Source organism: Rhinolophus sinicus, linkage group LG13 (genome assembly GCF_036562045.2).
Source record: "Rhinolophus sinicus isolate RSC01 linkage group LG13, ASM3656204v1, whole genome shotgun sequence".
Lineage (NCBI taxonomy): Eukaryota > Metazoa > Chordata > Mammalia > Chiroptera > Rhinolophidae > Rhinolophus > Rhinolophus sinicus.
Window position 1 is genome coordinate 53,718,610 of NC_133762.1, and position 10,107 is coordinate 53,728,716.

At 37.5% G+C, this 10,107-nt stretch overlaps 1 protein-coding gene across 4 annotated transcripts; it reads left to right on the forward strand.

The window, feature by feature from the left end:
• The first annotated feature begins 225 nt into the window (after positions 1-225).
• Positions 226-9,806, forward strand: SNRPB2 (small nuclear ribonucleoprotein polypeptide B2). Of its 4 annotated transcripts, none has more exons than XM_019714657.2 (7): positions 226-358; positions 1,919-2,008; positions 2,411-2,583; positions 6,416-6,556; positions 7,315-7,365; positions 8,880-8,968; positions 9,433-9,806. In XM_019714657.2, the coding sequence occupies exons 2-7, from the start codon at positions 1,945-1,947 to the stop codon at positions 9,590-9,592; spliced, it is 678 nt and encodes a 225-aa protein (XP_019570216.1). In that variant the 5' UTR covers positions 226-358; positions 1,919-1,944; the 3' UTR covers positions 9,593-9,806. The 4 variants fall into 4 exon arrangements, with proteins under 4 accessions (XP_019570216.1, XP_074173604.1, XP_074173603.1 ...); XM_074317503.1 differs by having other exon boundaries at positions 252-276; XM_074317502.1 differs by having other exon boundaries at positions 319-367.
• Positions 9,807-10,107: the final 301 nt, after the last annotated feature.

The window sequence follows — 10,107 nt, forward strand, 5'->3', positions numbered from 1 at the left end:
AAATCAATGCCCTCCCCTATCTCTTCACGCCACAGTCCCAGCATTCGTTCCATTCCACACAGTTCCCACGAGACCGCTCCCCTTCCCCCATTCCATCTTTCCACCTTTTCTCCCCGCCCACCAGATATGCGCATGCGCAGAGATTCCCGGTCGTGGCCGCGGGGCATCGATTAATTCTGCTTCTCGATTTATCGGCGCTCGATTGAGGCGCATGGTAGCGTTACTTCCGGCTTCTGGCTCCGTTTCCGGCTTTGTGTGCTTACTGGCGCGCGCTGTGTGAGTGCGCTCTCCTTTGCTGTGTCGGTTCTCGGTGCTGCAGGTTGCGGCGGGCCCAGCAGGGAGTGGACGAGGCGGCCTGGTGGGAACCGTACGCGTCCGGCCCAGGGTTCGCGGAAGGCTTAGCTGGTGTGCGAGGGGGGAATAGAGCCTGCCGCGTTGGTCCGGCGAGGCCCCCTCACGTGAGAGCCTCTTTACTGGGGCGGGTTGGTGCTGGGAGCCGTGGCTGCTTTCTTGGGCTTCGGGCTGGGGCTTTGGGCGAATGTGCCTATGGCTGGAGAGATGGGAGGCTCCCGCGTACGGAGTGAAAGATCATTTTAATTGTCCCTTCGCTTATGCTAATTTACAGCTTGGTTTGGGCTTTCGGTTGCCTTTCGCATTGGGAAGCGACTTCCGTTGCCCCCTCACTAGCCCAGGCCACCATCAAACTTCGCACGAGATATAGTGCAAGAGTCTGCCTTCTGTTCTGTCTGCCTTCAGTTTGATCTCTATCACTTCCTTTTCGTGGTGGGCTCGGCCGTTCTAGCCCTCCAGGTTTAAGTTTAGGGGGTCGCAAGTTTCTGGGAAGCCATACATTTCACCTATTACCTATACAAGTACAGACTTTCCCCTTGTCAGTCGTCCTTTGCAGTTCACATACAATGGGTGTAGTTGTGAAGTTAAGGAATTTGTGGGGCGTCCAAGGAAGTCAAGGTCATAATTTGCAACCAAAAACAATGTAAAAATGAAATCGTGAGGTGAATGTGAAAGAAAAGTGCAAGAGACCAGAAGACAAGAGCTGAGTTCTCAGGTCTGCTGCTTATTAGCTATGTGACCTTAGACAAGGCCCTTAACCTTTAATAACATCACTTTAAGTTCTTGCTGTCCATGCAAGAACTGTGCTAGATCTTTGTCTCATTTAGTCTTCTGAGTTCTACTGGGTAAAGGCTGTTACCATCCACATTTTACAGCTGTGAACCTGAGAGATTAAGGAACTTGCCCTCAGTTGAGCAGCTAGTTAGACGCATAGATAGGATTTGAATTCAGATCTGGCTGGTAGTAGAATCTGAGCTCTTAACCATGCCGTGCTGCTCTCTCTGTGCTCTATTCTCTCAGGCTGGTTAGAGGTAACTTTGGAGTTGGGACAGTTAGTGATGGTGTGTATTAATGAAGTAATAGATATGAAAGTGCTTTATAAGTGTACCCATGAGGTAGTTCTTGGCAAACTTCATTAATGTTCTAACTTAGTGATTTTTACTGGATATACATTTGCTAAGTTTCTTTTTCATTTTTCTTCAGATCTACTTAATTTTTAATAATTTGCTTAGAAAAGTTATAAGTAGTTAAACAAACACTGTCAGTTGTAAGTGAAAGATAAGTATAAAAATGAATGTATTAAATAAAATAATGTTATTGAAATCTGGCTAGGTAGTAGTGCTCTACCAGGTTTTGAGCTTGAGAACTGTTCTCCTTTGGTTTAAAAAGGAGGGCTAGCAAAGTGTTGGTGAGGTTTTAAAGACCCTTCCAAAGTGGTATTCTCTGACATTTGGGATTGAAAGAGAACCAAAGTTAATAAACCCCCTTGTATTGTATCCTAATGCCACACTAGAGTTTAGGTTAATAATCTTCCCTATTCATAACAGAATATTTACTGTCTCTTTAGGCTGTTTGAACAGTTTAACCCAAAACATGGATATCCGACCAAATCATACAATTTATATCAACAATATGAATGACAAAATTAAAAAAGAAGGTAAGTGCTTTTTAGATATATTGGTTAACAACCGAAGTGTGTTTAATTACTACTGTCTTAAAAATTGTACTACTTCGAAACTTCTCATCTAGTCAGTCATCTTTCTCAGTGCCTGAAACAATGGTTTCTCTTTTGGGGTGAGAATTTTAAGGCTTTTTAAAAATAAAATAGATGTGGGCTGAAAATGTATTGAATATGATTTTAGTCATAGATACAACGGTTACAAATAACTTTTTAAAATTGGATAGCCAATGGGAATAGTATGATGTTATTAAACTTTGTAACTTTATATAAATAAAAGAGTGAATAGTGGAGGCAGGGGGCACTCAAGGTGTCATTTTATGAAGGATTTTGTCTTTGTTTCATTCACAAATAACTTGTTTCCTTTCTACTTTTGCACAGAATTGAAGCGATCCCTGTATGCCCTGTTTTCTCAATTTGGCCACGTGGTAGATATTGTGGCTTTAAAGACCATGAAGATGAGGGGACAAGCCTTTGTTATATTTAAAGAACTGGGCTCATCCACGAATGCCCTGAGACAGTTGCAGGGATTTCCATTTTATGGTAAACCAATGGTAGGTTGATCTTATTATTTTGGCTTTACTCTCTATTAGTGGTATAATAGTTTCAAGTATATGTTTAGAAATCTATGGCTATTGCTTTCTGCTGTTAAGAGTTAGAGAGAATTTGGGTTTAATTATCTGTTTTTATAGGAACAGTAGTAGAGTTTATAATTCACTTATTAATTTATGACAGTTCAAATGGGCAAAAACATTGAGATACCGAATATTTAAAAAAGAGTGGCAGTATAGGCAATATTCTTATCTCAAAATAATTAGGAATTAACAATAAGTCAGAAGATTAAAAAGAAACTTCTGTTCGTAAACTTACAAAACAGCACCACAAAAGCCATGGGTTAGAGAGGAAATCTGAAGTTTCAGAAAATTCCACTGTGTAATATACATATCAGAAGCTATGCAGTCTAGATAAAGCAATGTTATAAGGAATATTCATAGATTTAAATTGAGAGGCTTTATTAATGAATAACAATGAAAGGAAATAAAATAGTTACACATGGAAAGTTTTAAACTCAGGAAGACATCGTGAGATTCACGTTTAGCTGCTGGAAAAAGATTTTATTGTGGGAGGGCCAGAAGGAAGTAGGGAACTCAATTAGGAGGCTCCTAGTCTAAGTCAGAGATGGTAGAAGATTGGATCAGGGTGGAGACGAGTGTAAAGCAAGGCGTTCTGCATGTGTGAGTGAGTAACAGGACCTTCAGTGTGGATTCCAAAGCTGTTCTCTTCTGGACCTGGAATGTAAGGGAAGGAGTGTTGGGGAAAGATCCAAGGCCCAGAGTTTCAAGGACCCGGCTCCTCATTCTGGTTCTGCCATTAATTGGCTTCGTTCCCGTGTTCAGTTTTACCACCTATAAAATGTAAGCAGCCTGACTGTTTTTGGTATAATTGAGGTCAGCAAAAACTATAAAAGACCAGATAATAAATATTTTAGGCTTTGTGGGCCACATACGGTTTCTGTTGCATATTTTGTGTATAAAAAAAGTTATTCACTCATAGCCTATACAGAAACAGGCCATGTGCTGGATTTAGCCCATAGTCTGTAGTACACTGCTCTAATCCCTTTATTTTACAAATGAAGAATCAGGCCCAGAAAGGCTAATTGCTTATCTAGATTACAGTAATATAACAAATGGCAGCATCAGGATTTAAAAGCTAATCTAACACTGAGCATTATGATTTTTTCCCTAAACCAGGAGTCAGCACACTATAAAGGACCAGACAGTAAATATTTTAGGCTTTCTGAGCCAGCTGATTTATGTTGCAACTACTTAATTCCTTCTTTTTGGCAGGAAAATCAGCCATAGGTGCTCTGCAAATGAATGGATGTGACTTTGTTCCCTAAAGATCTAATTTACAAAAACAGATAGTGCTGGTTGTGGTCAGTAGTTTGAGGATCTATACTGCATGTTTAATTCAGGACTGTGCACTTTTTGTCTGTTAGTACAGCAGGTTTTTGTCTCATCCTGTATCCAACTCTCCTTTTCCCATCATTTCCCACCTGACTGGGCACCATCTGTGTGGAAAGGGGAAAGGCCCATCCCAGAAAACTATGGAATTGTGCCTACATACCCTGTTTTCAATAAGTTGGTATTTCCTGAAATCAGCTTGTCTTTCTTAGTAGTATGAAGGAGCAATTTTTTCGTTCAGGGCTGTTTTACTGAGTTGAGATGACAAGTTTGCATGTGCCTGTTACTCAGATGCAGGAAAGCTGGAAATTATTTGCTGTGGCCGGCAATGGCTTCACCTTGCCAGCTAATTATTTTAAATCAATGGAGAAATTCCATTAGACTGATCTTATATTAAAGGTATTTTAGAAGGTCCATGCTCGGCCTTCAGGAAGGTAGCAGATATCTGCCAGATCGCAGCATCCTGGAAGAGGGAGAAGAACCTCCTTTGAGCTGTCTTGTTTGTGTTTGTTCAGGCGCTTACAGTTGCTCTTCTGTTTTCATTCCAACATACCAAATCAGAAGTGAACAAAATTTGCTGTAACTTAGATCAAAATTCTCTATGATTCAAGGACACTTGGTTATTTAATGCCAAGAGTACCTCAGTGAAATAGAACCATCTTCCTAAGGGCTTGTGTCATGAAATATTTGGCTTAAATGTAAATCTTGCCCCTTCTCTAACCTGTGGGCAGACTTTTATCCCTTACCAGTATTTAGTCTAGGTCAGAGTTTTGCAACACTGGCACTTTTGACATTTTGAATTGAATAACTTTTTGTTGTGGGCGTCTGTCTTTTTATATAGAGTATTTAACAGCCTTCCTGGCCGCTGCCCACTACGAGCCAGTAGCATGCCACCCAACGATGTCTCCAGTCAACAGTGCTAAGTGTCCCCTGGTGGGCAAAATCACCTCTGGTTGAGAATTACTGGTCTAGACCAGCCAGCTAAAAGCGACGGCTGAGATTAGAGATTTTCACAGGTGATTGTCCTAAGGACAGACACACGGTTACCCAAGATCTATTTGAGTCAGGGAGAAAGTTGAAGACCCAGAGGAGTTGGGAGGGAATCCTTGGGACCAAGTCAGAGTTAGTCTAAGTTGTCAGCCTACATCTTTGGTTAGATGATGAAGCCTAAGACTAACTGAGTTGCTTGCAGGGATAATAAATACACTCAGAGCTGTTCTAATACAGCAGCCCAGACCAGCGAGAGGACAGGACACCTGGGGTACTCAAGTGTGCTTCTGGGCCTACTCCCTTCCTGTTTTCCCAGTACATTCATCTCGAGCTGAAATAAAAGGGAAGAAAAAATCCCCTGCTTTGGAACCACACTACTTTAAAATGTTACTTGTTTCCTTCAGATCAAATTCTTGCTATACAAGGCAATGTTAAATAGTAATTTATAGGATTGTTGTGTTTTGATGTGATCAGAGATGGAGTTTCAGCTCTTTGGGATCCAGGGTAAAGAACATTCTCTTGAAATGGAAGTTGTGGTTTGCACACCACAGATAACAGTTTAACTCATACAAAACAGTTTGAGATAGTTGTGTTGACTTAAGCTCTGTGCAATACTTCAGGCCAGGACCGTACTACTCAAAGTGGCACCCATACTGGTAGTTCTCACTATAATCCCCTTGTACTTACTAGAAGTGCAGAATCTCAGACCTCACCCAGACCAGTGCATTGGAATCTGCCCTTTTACAGACTCTCCAGGGATTTGGAATGCACGTTCTAGTTTATGAAACACTGTCCTAAACCAATGTTTTTCAACGCTTGCTTGTTGTCTCATTCGTGCATACTGTTCTGCTGGTTGTGGCCTAGTAAGAATGAGAAAGTGGCCTGGTTGCGCAAGTTGTGATGCCATCTTTTTGTTTCCTTTCAAAGCATTTTAAGTTTAAGTTGATGCCACTATTCGTCATTTCATTTAAGAATAGTAGATTAGATTTCAAAAGAAAGTCATTCCCAATCTTTGGTACTTTAACTTTGGAAGTAAAAAATTCCAGATGACACATTTCACAGCTGATTGACACATCTTGGCTCTTCTAGTGAGCGTCCCTGCTGAGGGATAGGTAACTTTCCAATTCAGTTTTCTCCATTCTTTTATTAAATGAAGAGAAGCAGTGGTGGAGCTATTTCACAGTCCTCTTTTACTCATATGAAAATCTATGGTTTTTCTCTAATAAAGAGTTGATTCTAACTTTGTCTAAGTTGTGAATCATAGACCACAATTTATTTTCACTTGGCACTCAGTATATTTGACAGTTTTCTTAGGGATGGGTTTTAAATTGTCTTGTACTGTATTTGGCTAATGAAATTTGGAATATTAATAACTAGCGTAAACAACCTTCACCGTAATGAAAAGTAACTTGTTTTCAAATAATTAAAATAGCGAATCCAGTATGCAAAAACAGATTCTGACATAATATCCAAAATGCGTGGCACTTTTGCTGACAAAGAAAAGAAGAAAGAAAAGAAAAAAGCCAAAACGGTGGAACAAACAGCAATGACTGCAAATAAAAAGCCTGGTCAGGTAAGATGGACAAAAGTTCATATTTTTTTGGTGTTAAAAATTTGATAGGATGTCTGTGTTCCACCTGAGGGATGTTTGAGGTGCACATATGTGTTTAAATCGTGGATTTTTAAGAAGCTGGACTGATGGAATTCTAAAATTCCAATGTTTATATTTAAGCAACAAATTAAAAGATACATCTTTACATATGCAGATTTATATTTAACAGTTTTATTTGAATTTGTATGACATTTAGTTCATTCACAGAATATGTTAATATATGTTGGCTTATTTCTCAATTTCTGCTGCCTATAAATAGTGCTGTGATATCTTTAATCATTAGTACTCCACTCAGAACTGCTTTTTAAAAACAATTTAGAAATTCAAAATTTAATTTAAAATACCAGATAAAAGTGGAATTATCCATAAACTAATTACTTTTGGATTAAAAGTGATTAGAAATCAGTTTCACTAAGTATAATGCTTGAAAAACTGCTCCTTGATTTTTTTCTTGTGTTATTTCTCCATAATTTTATAGCTTACAGGTTAAATTTTATGATACAGTCTTTAAAATTAAGGGGTAGACCTTTCAAAAATATTTGACGAGTTAAATATATGAATGTTTGAGTCAGAGCTAAGCTGTAAATTATTAAAATTAAATGGAATAAGCAATCTGTTTAAATCAATGTTATTTTTATGCAATAATTATTAATACAAACACATGCTTTTTTTTTAGAAGGTTTGGAAATCTCACCTGTTTCTCTGTTTCTTTTGTGTAGGGAACACCAAATTCAGCTAATACCCAAGGAAATGCTACACCAAATCCTCAGGTAGTATTTTTTTCCATGTGGTACTTTAACATGAAATAATATACAACAACAATAACAATAATATACAACAACCTGCATGTCTCCAAAAACTGAAAATAATTCCATCTGTAAAATACAACATTAAATTATGTAACACTTTAATGTAGAAGCTTACTCAAAAATGTTTTAATTTCTTTTAGGAAGGAGAAAAACCAAACCTGACTTTGTTCTTTACTTTTCATAATGAATCAATGAGGGGATCATAATGACAGATTTTAAACTGTGAGGCCTGAGAGCAAGCATTTTTGTTTTTCTCACAGTACACAGTACGTAGCTTAGGGCTTTGCAGACACATGGCTTAGGGAAACTGGCCAGATGACAGGCTCTCTTCCATTCTAGTTAGCTGAAGCACTAAACCGTCTTTTCTAACAGACTCACAGAGTTGTTTTTGAGTTACCTTGCTCTTCCTTCCTCAGCACAGATACATTTAAGGCTTCTTATATAGATGTATTAGAAACTCCTCAGATCTCCTTACGAAAGGCCTCAAAAAGAAAGCCTCACTTGTGTACTCATGGTTTCCTGCTTGCTTCCTTGAATGCTAAGGTCTGACAGGATTTTTTTTTAATAATTAATTTCAGGTGTACAAAACAATGTAATAGACATTTACACCCCTCACAAAGTGATAACCCCTCTCCCCTAATCTATTTAGAGAATTCCTTGCATTATGAGTGTTTGCTCCTCTGATTTCAAGTTATTTGCATTTTCTTATCTACTTCCCTTTGAGCAGTTCCAGTTCAGTGTACAAATGTCAACACTTAATTCTATAAGCCTTAAATTGTTCACTTAAGTTGTTCTTTACACTTCATCTTTATGTTCCATGAAATTAGCCAAAAGACAGGGAGGCTTTTCCTTATATAGGACAATCTTCCTATAGCTCCTTCCTGATAATCTCAGGGTAGGGTATCAAATAATTTAATATCTAGTAACTGCTTATTTCTACTTACTCGTGTAACTGGATGCTATGCATAGCTCATTTACTTGCAGAAAACATTAGAAGTCACCATAGTGGTTCTAAACTTTCTTAAATGCTAGGAGGTAATAAGTAGTAATGCAGAGAATAAAATATCGGTGTTATTACTTGGGTAAGCAGCTGAAGGGAAGTGACTCTCTAGTTTTGTTAGGGATCTTTCAGTTATTTAATCCGGATGACAAAATCCTCCAATTACGACTGACCTCCACGTGCTTAAAACTTAAATATTGTTTTTAATTCTGTTAAATACTTAAAAACTGGTATGATTTATGATCTTCCAAATTTATATTATGTGATTTGAATGTCTGCTTTGCTTAGTTACTGTTAGGTTTATGTTTATTTTTCTGGTGTCATTTTCAGCTTTAATGTTTAATGCAATAAGAGTTCATAAGCCTTAGTAAACTGGAATGTAGCTCTCTCAAGTTTAGATTTTAATGTAAGAGCCAAATGGTTTACAGTACTTTTTATACTTACAAGCTAACTTTGCCTTTTTTCTTTTTAATAGGTCCCTGATTACCCTCCAAACTATATTTTATTCCTCAATAATTTACCGGAAGAGACTAATGAGATGATGTTATCCATGTTGTTTAATCAGTAAGTTTTTTTTTTTTTTGTAAACAGGTCTGTTCCAAGAGCCACCTGATAGGACAAATAGCACTTCCAAATGGATTGAATCCATTTGTGTGTCACACAGCAGTAATTCCTTTCAGGTTCATTAAATTACCTCGAATGTTTGAATTATTAATTGTAATCGATGAGTAAGACAGGAAACAAAGATTTGATGTAATGACAAAAATATAATTAGCTTATATTATCCCTGTAATTCTGTAATTTTTTAAATTATATTTTTTATATATTTTTATTATAATGGTATTAATTACATTTTAGGCTCTTCATCCCACTCAAGTTTCTTGGTAGGATATGACACTTTTCCTGGACCAATATCAGGAAGTTGCTTAACAAATTTAAACAGAATAGACGTTTATGTATTTAATGTCATTTATATATTTACATATATATAAATTGTTTACATATATAAATCATTTTCTTCTTTATAGATTCCCTGGTTTTAAGGAAGTACGTTTGGTACCTGGGAGGCATGACATTGCATTTGTTGAATTTGAAAATGATGGACAGGCTGGAGCTGCCAGGGATGCTTTACAAGGATTTAAGATCACACCATCCCATGCCATGAAGATCACCTATGCCAAGAAATAGCATTTGGGATAGTTGTCTTTAAAGGACTTGGTGTTATTTATACTGTTTGTTTTGGTAACATTTGGTCAGGCCATTTTAATAGTTGGGGGTGGGGGAAGTAAAAGTGAAATTTTTGTTCAGGTTTTTAAAAAATTACCTATTCTTCCTTTAGCCTTAGTGAACTATGAAATGTGAAGGCCTTAATTTTGTACAATAAACTTTTATTTGTATTCTATACATAATACTTCATTTATTGGCCCACTGTCTTATCATCAAATACTTACATTAGTCTGGAACACATCTTAAGGTATATAAAACTGTAATAGGATGCTTTTCTAGTATTTTGGAGCAGCTAATGGTAGAAAAACACTGAACCGTTTTAATAAAAGCAAAGGAGAATTAGATCAAGCCCTTGATGAGATTTTCTATAATGTTATTTATGCATGTGGACTGCCATCCTGTAGTTCATTTTGTTTTTTAGTGAGTCTTATATTAATGGTAAAAATGATTGCTCTGAATGTTAGAAGAAAATGAGA

Bases quoted from the DNA above. Each gene is read 5' to 3' on its own strand.
- SNRPB2 (XM_019714657.2), top strand. From the start codon at position 1,945: ATGGATATCCGACCAAATCATACAATTTATATCAACAATATGAATGAC. The intron at 2,584-6,415 runs GTAGGTTGATCT...TAATTAAAATAG, and splicing joins CATTTTATGGTAAACCAATG to CGAATCCAGTATGCAAAAAC. The intron at 8,969-9,432 runs GTAAGTTTTTTT...TCTTCTTTATAG, and splicing joins TTATCCATGTTGTTTAATCA to ATTCCCTGGTTTTAAGGAAG.